The sequence below is a fragment of the Schistocerca cancellata genome, chromosome 3, assembly GCF_023864275.1.
Source record: "Schistocerca cancellata isolate TAMUIC-IGC-003103 chromosome 3, iqSchCanc2.1, whole genome shotgun sequence".
Taxonomy (NCBI): domain Eukaryota; kingdom Metazoa; phylum Arthropoda; class Insecta; order Orthoptera; family Acrididae; genus Schistocerca; species Schistocerca cancellata.
The window spans coordinates 658,574,372-658,588,895 of record NC_064628.1 but is presented as its reverse complement, the minus strand read 5'-3'; the positions used below and the strand labels follow the sequence as shown (position 1 = coordinate 658,588,895).

The 14,524-nt window shown below is 41.4% G+C and overlaps 1 protein-coding gene across 1 annotated transcript in view; it reads right to left on the bottom strand.

Annotated features, from left to right (window-relative positions):
• Positions 1-14,524, bottom strand: part of LOC126175625 (sialin-like) — a 122,613-nt gene that overhangs the window by 84,752 nt on the left and 23,337 nt on the right. Inside the window, exon 2 of the mRNA XM_049922509.1 lies at positions 885-1,099. Coding sequence (XP_049778466.1) covers positions 885-1,099 — 215 coding nt within the window. The remainder of the gene's footprint in view (positions 1-884; positions 1,100-14,524) is intronic.

The following is a 14,524-nucleotide window of genomic DNA, read 5'->3' as shown; positions in this document are numbered from 1 at the left end:
GAAATTTTTAAGCCGGAAAGCATCGCTATATTCTTTGTAACGTACTTTAAAGGACCTACCAGTTTGCCCTACATAGCTTTCCTTGCATGTGTTACACTGAATTTTATAGACCCCAGCTCTCTCATATTTATCGCTTTCCTGCTGCAAATTATTTCTTAGTTTAAACTGCAGCGTATTATTGTTCTGAAAAGCGGTATCGACTTTAAAAGGTTTGAAAATGTTAGCCACTTTTTGTGAAATATCACCGAAATATAGTATTGTGACTCTCGTAATATTATTTGCGGTATTCTTCCTTGCAGTCGCGAGCTGTTTCTGTCGTATTAATTTATTGACAACGTTTTGGTGATATCGGTTAGCTGTAGCTAGTTGTTTCACGATGTTCAGCTCAGTCATTCTGTCTTTTTCATCCATAGGGACTCTAAAAGTTCTGTCTATCAAAGATCCAATAGCAGAAAGTTTCTGGGTATTAGGATGGCAGGAATTATTTTGTATCAACACATCAGTTGTGGTTGGTTTCCTAAATATTTTAAAACATGCCTACCATTTTGTTTCCTAATACTGTGTGGAGATGCACCTTGGAAGACACGGCTGCAACAAGGGAAGTAGCCACGATGTTTTAATTTTATTATCAGTTTTATTGTGCCTGGTGCATGTTCCATTTTACCGAGTTTTAACAGGTTCTTTTACTTTTTATTATTCTGATGATGGAAGCTTGACTTCCGAAACGCGTCAATCTTAGTGTTTTACACTATAAACAAGTGGTTGAGCCGATATATTTTTAACATTGACATTCACAACCACGACCTCTCATCCAGTATGGATAAAATCACGGATCTCAGTCCCTGCTGCTGGTCCAGCAACGGGTATTCAGTGTGTCTGCTCACCTTGCGGCCTGTGGCATCCTCGAGCACCACCAGCTCCCCTGGACAGGCGTCCGGATCACGGACCAGCTGGATCCCTTCAGCGGCCTCTCTCTCCCTCAGCGCAGTCCCGTTGACCATGTCGACGATGGCTACCGAGATGTTGACGCGCGTCGCGTAGCTGATGCCCATTGCCAGCGTGTTCAGCACCAGTATCGTGTAGCGCGTTTTCCAGAACCCTAAGGAATAGACCATCCCGACTTTGATCGAAATGAGCCGCTGTTCTGCAGTATATCTGCATTGCTTAGTCTTCCACAAAGCTGGAATCATTCAAACCAGACTACTGCTAATTAAAATTTGCAACACCACGAAGGTGGTCTGCTACAAACGCCAACCTGACACGAAGTGTACCACATGATTAGGTATGCCAATGATTAGCATTCCAGTGCAGTTGCACGTAATAGGTAGGAGTAACACCATCTACATTCTGTATATAAGGAAAGATTACGAATTTGGTTTCTCTTTCAGAAATGCCAGTGAATATTGTTTGTTTACCAGTAGACTGTGTTATGCCTCGTGTAAGAACGAGAAACACCTACAGGCATGTGTCGGAAATCGAAAGCGAAAGAATCGAGATTTCCCAAGACAGTGGTTTGCTATTTCACAATATTTTTGCAGTAGGAGTAATTCAGCCCTACATATTCTCCATTTTAAAAGCGCTTATACTAAGCAGTTATATTATGCTTATGTTGACAACTAACTCAAATCACCAATTTCACTTAGTGTTTTATAGACGTAGACAATTAACAGGAACAATTGGGGCAATAGTGCTAGTGTCAGTACTAGCTAAATGATTTCACTTGTTTAATATTAATATAAACTCCGTTCACAGGCCCATCTAGGCCCGTTGGTACTGACTAAATCTCTCGAAGTAAAACAGTTTTGTCAGCAAATGTTTTATCTCTTTATCGGCATTGACGCGTTTTGCCCTTGTGGGGCACCTTCAGATTAACCTAGGGGTGTAATATAACATTTTAAGGCATAGGTGCATTAAAAAAAGGGGGGATGGCATTAGTACGAGGCAAAGTTCTGGGCTGGGTAGCCATCTGCACAACTAACAATGACTATGAACTTATACGTAGGAAGTAGTATGGTGAGCAACATCCGTGCTTTAAAGCCAGCATGTGGCCTTAAGATAAAAATTATAAGGAAACGTAGTCCTATCGCCATCAGACGAATAAAAGAACAAGGGACCTGAAAACGAGAATAAAATGCCGAAGTACAACTACAATATCTCTTGGAAAGAGGAACTATGGCAAAAAACATAGCTAAATTACATATGCGGAAATCAATAAATTAGGTAAACAGCAGAGTTATTAAAAATTAAATTGGTATAGGCACCGTGATAAAATAAGTGCAGAGACACGGGCTGTGTGCGGGTAACATGACCTCAATAAATTATGAAATTGTCAAAACCTGCCTAACAAACAAAGACCTAAAATGAAAGTAAAACATAACAAGTCAGAACATTAAAAAAATAGTTAGAAGATAAAGGAATGAATAAAGTAGTATCAAATTCATGATAAAGAAATATTGATGGGTTACTATAGCGCGTATTATAACATAATAAAAAACTAATTTCTGCTAATCAATTGATCTACCTGTCCTGCACCGGAGTGCTTCATAATTTCCATTTCCTCTAAATAACAGCTTTTTTCCTTTGCAGGCGGTGTAGAGTATACGCAAATTCTACAACGTTGGGGACCGTGTCTAACAGATTTTAGGTGCTCAGTAAAAGCCGAATGACGTTTAATCTGTTCTTTCTTCTTAAGTTAATATTGACTAAATATTGTTCGAAATTTCATACTACTCTGATCCACATATGAAACTTCACAATTGAGGCACTTATTCCATGAAACTCGGGGTCATTGGTGGACTCTCAACGAAAAGGCGACGTGTATGCCGAATTTTCTGAATAGATTTGCGAGGTCATACTACAAAGTGCCTAAAAAAGAGCTTTTGATAAATCCAGTATCAGTGGGTAACAGATCTAGTGTAAGTGTAGATTCATCAGGATTGGTTTTTTCTTGAGAAAGATCATCTATAAATTACTGTTGTATTCATCGCTAATTGCAATATATCTAAGGTCTGCTAATGTATCGACAAAGTCAGAAAAGAAACGTGGATTAGAGACTATGAAATCATTATAGCAACTATGGTTACGAGAGTTAATAAATCAGTTTAGAAGGCTAGGAGAGTGTTTCTGCTAGAAAGAGCAGGTAAGCAGTTGTTCGGTTGTTAGCATCTCACTTACAAGGAGAGGACGCCTACTCATCATCGCCGAATTCGTCCAAATTCATGGTACATGTAGGGCATAGTGAGACATGAAAGTGCCCAAAGGGGGAACTTCAGATGGCCAAGCGTTTAGGAAATAAAATGAATTTTCATACGGATACATCACCATCTATCACCATGTCAACCTTATCAATTGTTCCTGTGACAATGTGTTATGGATGAAGTGTTTGGCTGTAAAACATATTAGGGAGTATCATCTTGAGCTAATGTCTCTGCAAAAGCTTTTAAACTCCAAAAACATTACAGCAAAGGCGATTTTAGCTGAAAGACGGAAACATGAAAGGAAAAATAACATAGAAACTAAATATGCTGCAATAGCATGGAATGTGGTCTGAAAAAACATCAGTAGTGATGTTCTTTCGTGTTTCAGAACAGCGTGGTACAAGGTAGTCAATAACATCATCAGCACTAATGAGCGTCTTTTTGCCATAGGTTTAAGTGACACTAACCTCTGCAGCAAATGCAACCTCGTTGATAGTGTGCTTCATCGTTTTATATGTAGAGATCGTATTATCAACTGGAGGTGGACCGGGGAGAAAATTCCTCAAATAACTAGAATTCAGCAAACAATGTACCGACTAACATTTTCTTCAGTCCAGGCAAAAAATAACGCAGTGATTTGGTTAATGGGAAAATATATAAGTTACATTTTTTATAATATTGGGAGCGATGAACATATTGAATACAAGATGTATACCGAAAATGAGTTCGAGAAAATACTTAAGTATCAGAATCTCAATAAGAAATATGGTAGAATTCTCCGAGTTGTCTTCAACAGAAAGGGTATAGGTTAGCAACACATGGATTCCTCGTGGAGAGGGGATGGAGTGGGTCACCTTCCCGACCCTAACGTCACCTGCAAGTCACACATGAAAAATAAATCAGTAGTACAGCAGATACAAGAATGTGACAGCAAACATCTGGTGTCTGTTATAAAGGAAGATCCTGAACTCTCTAAGGATGCGTTTAGAAGGCTGGAACTGAGAAAAAATTACAAGGCAGTGAAGTACTTTGCGATTACTCTGTTCGGGACTGCTCTTTCGTCCACGTAATTTACACTGAAAGGCACACACATCAAGGATTTACTGAATGATTAATTCGGGTCTGTGAAATGATTATGAGGAAGCTCAGGCTGCAGAATAATGTAGCGGCACCACAGATTAAAATAGGGAAAGTTAGTTTTGTGCGATGTTCTGAGCACAAGTTACAGCCAGGTGCGGGCTGGATTGCAGTCAGTTATGCTGACCAGCGGTTGCGAAGTGAACTGGAGGCCAACGAACTGGTGAAAAGCGTAAACGCAGCGGTTTGCATGTCGCAAGTTACAGTAAGAAGGGGCCCACTGGCGCAACCGGGGTGTGGGGCGTAAGTGACTCGGAGCGATGCGTTAGCGAAACAGAGGCGCGCAGCCGAGTATAAATAGGTGTTGTTTTCTAACGAGATTCATTCAAGTGTGGCAGCTCTCCTGGACGGCGGGGCGTGTCACTCCGCCAGGCTGCACGCAACGACATATGGGGCGACAGCGTCCCAGTCCACGGCGGGTCGTTGGTTCGACCCTCTGAGGCCGACGCGGGGTCCGCAGCCAGCCAGGGCAGGCCACTCTTCGGGTCGCTATGGCGGGCAGTTGTCTCGTTTTCCAACACACGCCGGAGACTTACAAGGCGAGGACCGCAGGTGCGGACGCCGGAACGGGGGCGGTCGTTGCCGCCGCGTTCCCAGCTACGCCAGCCGAGGAAGGAGCAGCAGCGGGGCCGGCCTACGGCTCCTGGCGGTGCAGCGGCGAGTTAGCGAGTACGGTGGCTTCTGAGTCGGCTGCTGGCGCAGTCATCCTGACGTAATCGGAACTCTACAGCTGGCGAACAAGGCCGGCACGACACAGCGTTGCATTGCACAGGCCGCTGGGGGTACTTCCTTAGCAATGCGGAGCCTGTGATGCGGACCAAGGTGAATGAAGCTCTGTAGTGGAAACGAATAAATCATTTGGAAAGTTCTCGCCGAGTTTTAATACGGCAACTCCTGGCACCCATCCACTACAATAAGAAAATGTGCATGCTGAACTGCCACCAGTATAAGGTGAAAGTGAAGATGCTAAATGTGTGCCGCTGCTAAAGACTGAATATCATTCCTCATTCTGTGAATGCTGTAAATTATAACTGCAATTATCTGTCACCTTATTTATGTCATTTACTTGTAAGCTAGCCATTTTTGTTACTGTTTATGTGAAAAAAAAGAAAAGCAGTAAGAGAACGGATTTGTATTGGAGGAGGCATGGGTTCGACTCCACCCATCGGCAAATATTTTAATGCTCCTTGGCAAATATATGACGAACTGTTCCAAGATGAAGACGGATTACCAACGTGCAGTATCAAAGTAATTCCCCCCAAATGTACGCGCCACCAGTGCAACCCTGCGATGTATATTTTTCCTGTCAGGTAAAAAACCTACTAAAAATGTCAAAACTGCGCTTACCTCATCGAGAAAGAAGAAATCACTTCCCAAGAAGCTTGGATCAAACTACATTCCATTATACATCACCAGCCATCCTTGCAGGTACTCAGCGACATGCTGCGTTACGCATGGTTCGCTGCTAGACTGTGCGATGACAGAAGATGTTTTCAGAACGTCAATTAAGTTTGTTTTTCTATGGAGACATTAAAAAAACCATGTCACTGCGGAAAGGCAGCGTTTACCTGTATGACGTGCGCGAGATATGGTCAAAACTATTGCATTTCCTGTTTCTTTGATAAATATCACCTCGGTACATGTAATAGATCAGTTGCAAAAGAATAGAAGCATCGATTTACAGAAACGACGTTCCCATGTACGTGTTAACTGCAATTCCTTTTTAAATGTTTGCAGTCCCGAATTTCATCCTATGCCTATACTTTTTGTGCTTATATAAGTTAATAAAATAACCTATATCATGTTGCATTTAATTGTGATGTCATTAGTGTACGCACTGCCAAGGAGCACAAAAATATTTATCACCGAGTGGAGTCGAATCTGCGACCCTTTCAATGCGAATCCGATCCCTTAACGCTTTTTCATTTTTAATCTCATTTTGTTCGTTAATGATCGTTGGATTTGATAGCTGCGGACGTCCCATGACGCTTGTTCAAGTTGATCGTTGATCCATTACCTCAGTTTTTTTTTATTACAGAGGACACGAACACGCTGAGCTACCGTGTCGGCTACTGCACAATCAAACACCGCTTCCTGAACACACTGACACAGGGACAATTGATAAGATGCACATGGTGATAGATCCGCATCAGAATTCCTTTTTATTTCCTAAATGCTTGGCCATTTGAAGTTCCTACTTGGGACACTTTCATGTCTCACCACGCCCTACATGTACCATAAATTTGGACGAATTCGACGATAATGAGTAGGCGTCTTCTCCTTGTTAAACAGTGAACTGACATATCCTAGTTCCAGTAAGATGGACAAAGTTTAAGGAGACTGTAAATCGTGGTCTGGAGGATTATGTGCCTAGAAAGTGTATTAAGGGCAGAAAAATCCCACCATGGTTTAATAAATGAGATTCGAAATATGCTGAGGTAGCAGACGCTGTTGCACTCTCGGTTGAAAAGAAAAGGCAGAAAGGTCAGTAAAGTTTCACGCGTCTGTGAAAAGATCTATGGGTGAAGTATACACTACTCCACTGCCATACCCTTAGCAAAAGATGTGCAGAGAATCCTAGAAAGTTCTGGCCTATGTAAAATCGCTCAGTGCGTCTAAGGCTTCCATCCAGTCACTTGTTGACAAGTGTGGTGTGACAGGTGAAGATAGCAAAACGAAAGCCGAAATTTTAAATTTCACGGCCAAGAAATCGTTCCCGCAGGAGAATCGTACAAACAAACCGTCGTTTGACCATCGAAAAGACTGCCCTGTAGACGACATAGTTATAAGCTCCCTAACGTGCAGAAGCAACTTAAGGAACTGAAAACAAGTAAGTCACCAGGCACGGATGGAATCCCAGTTCGCTTTTTCAAAGAGTACGGCATTGGCTCCTTGCTTATCTTGCATTTGTCATGAATGTCTCACCCGGCACATAGTCTGAAACGACTGGAGAAAGCGGAGGTGACTCCTCTGTATAAGAATGGCAAAAGAATGAACCCGCAAAATTACTGACCAATATCCCTAACTTCGGTTTGCTGCAGAATCCTTGAACATATTCTCAGTTCGAATATATTAAACTTTGTTGAGACTGACAAGCTTATGTCCATGAATCAGCACGGTCTTGCTCGTGCGAAACTCGGCTTGCCCTTTTCTCAAATGACACACAGGGCAACAGGCAGGTTCCATATTTCTCGATTTCCGGGAAGTTTTTGAGACGGCGCCCCACTGCAGACTGTTGGAGAAGGTACCAGCATAGGGAATAGGTTCACAGACATGTGAGTGGCTCGAAGACTTCTTGACATATAGAACCCCGTACGTTGTCCTCAACGGCGAGTGTTCATCAGAGACAACGGTATCATTAGGAGTGCTCCAGGGAAGTGTGACAGCACTGCTATTATTCTCTATGTACGTAAATGATTTGGCAGATAGGGTGGGCAGCAATCTGCTGTTGTTTGCTGATGATGCTGTGGTGTACGGCAAGGTGTCGAAGTTGAGTGCTTGTAGGAGGATACAAGATGACTTGGACAAAATTTCTAATTGGTGTGATGAACGGCAGTTAGCTCTAATTGTAGAAATATGTAAGTTAATGGGGATGAGTAGGAAAAAAAACAGTAATGTTCGCTTACAGCATTAGTAGTGTCCTGCTAATACTATCACATCGTTTAAATAAATGGACGTAACGTTGGAAAGCGATATGAAATGGAACGAGCATGTGAGGACTGTGGTAGGAAAGGCGAATGGCTGAATACGGTTTGTTGGGAGAGTACGGGGACAGTGTCATATTACGAAGGAGACCGCATATAGGACGCTAATACGACCTGTTCTTGAGCACTGATCGAGTGTTTGGAATCAGGTCGGATTAAAGGAAAACAAGTAAGCACTTCAGAAACGGGCTGCTAGATTTGTTACCGGTAGGTTCGAACAACATGCAAGTGTTACGGAGATGCTTTAGGAACTCAAATGGGAATCCTTGGAGGGAAGGCGAAGCTCTTTTCGAGGAACACTACGAGTAAATTTAGTGAACCGGCATTTGAAGCTGACTGCAGAACGATGCTGTTGCCTCTATCATACATTGCGCGTAAGGACCACGAAGATAAGATACGAAAAATTAGGGCTCGTACGGAGGCATATAGAGATTCGTTTTCCCCTCGTTCTGTTTTCGAGTGAAACAGGAAAGGAAATGACTAGTAGTACTCTCCGCCACGCGACGTAATGTGGATTGCAGAGGATTGATGTAGACGTAGATTCTTTCTCGAAGGAAGACTGATTTAGGTGAAGTTGATCTGCAAAAACTCTTTTTCACATTTCATTTTATATTACTCTTTCTCATTACAATTTTAACTACAATGAATTTACTCATTTTACACAAAAAAGGATAAATGTAACACTTTAGGAAAGTATAGAAAAAATTCCATTTCACTGCAAGTTCACTTTTAAGAAGTCGCATTTGTATTAATAACATCATTATTAATTACATTATGTAAACTGGCACGTTATCTTCTAGAAGATCCACACAATTTAATAACACCAAATCCTCTTACAATATACGACCATAATAATAATCCTTTTTTTCTTATGCTATTCTATTATTGCCCCTCCCCCTCCATATATCATAGACCTTGCCCTTGTTGCTGAGGCTTGTGTGCCTCAGTGATATACACTCATGCCCATAAATTAAGGATAATTGCAGAATGTGGTGCCACACAACGTGACACTACATAAAACTGGCGCTAATAGCATAGGCACATAGGGAACACACATGACACAGGTCCTTAAGTCCACTGTATTGGTGATAAGTTGAGAAAACACATGTGCTGCAAAACGCCACTGTTTCCGGCGCATGCACCTCGACATCAATATGGGATATGATCACCATGCACACGTACACAGGCCACACAATGGGTTGGCATACTCTGGATCAGGTGGTCGAGCAGCTGCTGGCATACAGCCTCCCATTCTTGCACTAGTGCCTGTTAGAGTTCCTGAAGTGTCATAGAGGTTTGAAGACGTGCAGCGATATGTCGACCGAGAGCATTCCAGATGTGCTCGATAGGGTCTGGAGAACGGGCAGGCCACTACATTTGCCTGATGTCTTCTGTTTCTAGGTACTTCTCCAAGATGGCAGATCGGTGGGGCCGTGGGTTATCATCCATCAGGAGGGAGGTGGGACCCACTGCACCCCTGAAAAGTCGGACATTCTGGTGAAAAATAATGTCCCAATACATCTGAGCTGTTACAGTTCCTCTGTCAAAGGCATGCAGGAGTGTACGTGTACCAATCATAATCCCACCACACACCATCAAACCACGACCTCCACACAGGTCCCTTTCAAGGACATTAAGATGTTGGTATCTGGTTCCCAGTTCACGCCAGATGAAAACCCGGCGAGAATCACTGTTCAATCGGTACCTCAACTCGTCCGAGAACATAACCTGGGACACTGAAAGGTCTCTGTTGGATTCCTTTCATGTTAATTTCTTAAATCTGTTGTCATTTAAGGCATAAATTCCTCTTCTAAATTTACTGTGGTGTTTCTGACTATCTGGGAGGAGACTGAGCTGTGAAACGTGTTACTTTTACACATAAACAAGAACGGTCTGCCACAATACTACACTTTAAAACACAGTTTATATGTAATTCATGTCACACAGTCTCATACGTAACCTACATCCGCTTTCTTTTATATACTGTATATGATAAGATACTGTCATCCCCCTTCCCTTCTGTGTGAAAGAATGAATGAGCAAATGTATTTCTAGTTGCATGCTTTATGGTAGCAGACAAGCCTGTCTGCTAGAGAACAGTAGGACCAACGTCGGAACAGGTAGCTACGTTTTCTAAAAGCAAAGAGGTTTCTATCCTTAGTATGGTCCTGTCCGTCCCTTGTCATGTTGGTATAGGAAGCTGCCTCTCTGGTCACTTCCGTTTTGTGTAGGGAAGCACCCTTGGTAGGAGCCCAGGGCAGTCTGTCCGTGGCGAGCGTCTGAAGTGGTAAGATCTCCGGCTAAGCGCGTCTCTGCTAAGTCCGTAGGACAATGGATTTCTTAAGTTCAGCCTAACTGAAAATTTAATCACCTTTATTTCAGGTTTAGCTCTAAAATATCTAATGTTATCTTAAATTGCAACGCAGTGTGATTCGAGTGTACAGTTCAGAATATATTCCGGTAGTTGCTTTGTCACTACTTTGTGAGTAAAGTGGAACCACGTGTTGATCAGTAACTCTAACTAGCATCATCAATCTTTAGTGCGAATGTGCGTGAGATTATAACGTCTCGTCTTGACAGTATTTTTCAATATAGCAACTTTTCTTTCTGTTCAACCCACGTGGGGTGTACTTTGTGAGACCAGTACCACGTGCTTATACAATTGTTTGACCCATCAGGTTAATAGTAAGACGAGAGTAACCAGTTCGAGGTTTTTCTTTTGTAAATTGCTTTTCGATCTAATTTATTTTAATTATCAAAATTATTGTGGAGTTACACTCTTTGTGTAAACCATGTTGACCACGTGTGTAATCATCAAAGTAGCCCTCAGCTATTCTTTACGGGAAGATTTCACAGAGAGTTAGTATGAATTTAGTATACCGGTGTGTGGTAATTACATGATGGACAGGATTGCGCTACGAAGGTAACTTCTTTGGGTGAAAATTGAATCGGTTGGTTGTGGTTAATTTCCTCTTGCATATGTTTCAACGTTCTTCATGTGTTATTTTATGAATGCAGTGTTGTATGCAGTCTCCCAATCTTGGCTCCATATTTGATGGGTTCCGTAAGATTACAAACTCACATTTTCACAGTCCTAAATAAGGCACCAGCTTAGTTATGACTCACGTTTAATATGCTGAAATTTCAATGATCAATGTTAAAATAAATTTCCAAATATAAACTGATCTATTTCTTTTTATTTAAATTCTCTTTTATATATATATATATATATATCACCGGTTGTCGTATGACTATTACAAGATTATAATTAACGTTAGTCTGGTTGGGAATTTGGTAAGCTAGACTGGATACCTGGTGAAACAGTTGGTCAGTAGTGCAAGATTAACTTCCTCAGACAGCTCACAGCTTTTAACCCGCTTTTATTGTCAATCAGCACCGCTTTCATAGCAAATTAAAGTAGCAACAACGTTACAACACTGTTCCAATGACCATGTACTGAGTTCTCGATTCCAGGCTTTATGGGCTCTCCTGTGACCAGGGGTCAGTGGAATGCACTTTTAAGGTCTCCAGGTGAATAAACCATGTCTGTTCAGTCGTCTGTAGACTGTGTGTCTGGAGGCAACTGTTCCAGTGGCTGTGGTAAGGTCCTGAGCAAGGGTACCTGCGGTACTCTGTGGCCGTCTTTGGGCACTAATGGTGAGATATTGGTCTTCTTGTGGTATCGTACACTGTGGTCGTCCAGTACTGTAGGGCCTGGACACGTTTCCTGTTTGCTGGAATTGTTGCCAAAATCTTGAGATCACACTTTGTGGCACTCGGAGCGCCAGTGCTACAACCTGCTGTGTTTGACCAGCCTCGAGTCACCCTAGTATTCTACCACTCACAACGTCATCAGTATGTGTTCTTTGAGCCATTTTCAACACACAGTCACCATTAGCACGTCTGAAAACGTCTCCACGCTTACTCCCTGCACTGTACTCTGACAAGCACCAACACACACCTCTGCGTATGTGGACTGCTGCCAGCGGCAACGTGTGACGTCTGTAGGTCTAATGCACCGCATGGTCATACCCAGAGGTGATTTAAACCCGCAAACCACCCACCGGAGTGTTGTTTCACCATGCATCATCATTATCCTTAATTTATGAGCATGAGTGTATATCAGTGAATGTACGAACAGAACAATACTCACTGCTATCAGTCATTCTATTAGTATACATTAGTATATCATAGCTAATACTTGGTTTAGGAATCATGAAATAACGCTTTATATGAGGAAGAGGCCTGGAAGGTTCCAGATTGATTATGTAATGTTAAGATAGAGATATCGGAACCAGGTTTTAAATTGTAAGACATTTCCATGGCAGATGTGGACGCTGATCACAATTTATTGATTAAGAACATCAGATTAAAACTGTAGAAACTGCTAAAACGCAGTATTTTAAGGAGATGGGACCTGGATAAACTGAAAGCACTAGAGGTTGACGAGTAGCTGTGCGAGACAAAATAGTGAAGGCAGCAGATGATCAAGTAGGTAAAAAGATGAGAGCTAGTAGAAATCCTTGGGTAATACAAGAGGTACTGAATGAAATCGATGGAAGGAGAAAATGTGAATATGCAATAAATGAAGCAGGCGAAAGGCAATACAAACGTCTAAAAAACGATATCGACAGGAAGTGCCAAATGACTAAGCAGGAACAGCTACACGCAAATTTAAGGATGTAGAAGCATATATCACAAGGGGTAAGATAGATACTGCTTACAGGAAAATTATAGAGACCTTTGGAAAAGAGAGAACCACCTGTATGAATATCAAGAGCTCTGATGAAAAACCAATCCTACACAAAGAAGGACAAGCAGAACTGCGGAAGGAGTATATAGAGGCTCTGTACAAGGGAGGTGTACTTGAGGGCAACATTATAGAAATGGAAGATGACATAGATGAAGCTGAGAAGTGAGATATGATGCTGCACTGAAAGACTTAAATCGAAACACAGCCCCAGGAGTAGATGATATACTGATAGCCTTGGGAGAGCCAGCCACGACAAAACTCTTCAATCTGTGAGCAAGATGTATGAGCTATTTTTCATAGAAGACAGGTTAAGGAAGGACACACCTAAGTTTATAGCATTTGTAGACTTGGAGAAAGCTTTTGACAACATTGACTGGAATAATCTCTTTCAAATTCTAAAGGTGTCAGGGATAAAATACAGGGAGCAAAAGGCTATTTACAATTTGTACAGAATCCAGTTGACAGCTATAAGCATCAAGAGGCACAAAAGGGAAGCAGTTATTGAAAAGGGAGCGAGACAGGTTGCAGCCTATCCCCTACTTTATTTAGTCAGCACATTGGGGAAGAAGTAAGGAAAACAAGTGACAAATTCTGAATCGGAATTAAAGACTAGGTAGAAGAAATAAAAACTTCAAGGTTTGTCAACAACATTGTAACTCTCTCAGAGACAGCAAAGGACTTGGAAGAGCAGTTTTATAGAATGGACAGTGTCTTGAAATTATGGTATAAGACGAACATCAACAAAAGCAAAACGAGGATAAAAATTAAATCAGGTGATGCTGAGGGATTTACATTAGGAAATGAGACACTTATAGTAGTAGATGAGTTTTACTATTTGGGAAGAAAAATGACTGATGACAGTCGAAGTAGGGAGGATATAAAATGTGACGCAATGGCAAGAAAAGAAGAGGAGAAGTTTGTTACCATCGAGTATAGATTTAAGTGGCAGGAAGCCTTTTCTGAAAGTATTTGTATGGTGTGTAGCCATACATGGAAGTGAAACATGGACAACAAACAGTTTAAACAATAAGAGAATAGAATCTTTTGAAAAGTGTTGCTATAGAAGAATGCTGAAGATTAGATGGGTACATCATGTAACAAGTGAGGAGATACTGAATAGAATTGAGAAGAAGAGAAATTCGTCGCACAACCTGACTAGAGGAAGGGATCAGTTGGTAGAACACATTCTGAGGCATCAAACAATCACCAATTTAGTACTGGAGGGAAGTGTGGGGGGTTGAATCGCAGAGGGAGCCCAATAGCTGATACAGTAAGCAGTTTCAGAAGGCTGTAGGTTGCAGTAGTTAATTGGAAATGAAGATGCTTACACAGAATAGAGTAGCATGGAGAGAGCTCCATCAAATCAGCCTCTGGATTGAGGACCAAAACAACAACATTCTATGATCAATTCCAAATTAGCTAGGAAGTGTTATTGTTTATAAATTGGTATTCTAATAATATTTGGAGGTAATATATTTTATCCTGTTAATCAAATTTTAGTAATTGTTGTATGTTTATTAACATGCACTTGAAATGACTACTAGAAGAACTTTATGTTAAAATGGGGCACATTCAAACAATTATTCATTTGATCTATTTCCTAATTACTGTTCATGTAACAAATCTGTGACATAAACTAATTGTATAATATATTTGAATATAGTTAGTTAGCTTAGGAAAATGATACGTTTCTAAACAAGCAGGAGTTTAACATTTCTTTAAGCTTTCTAGTT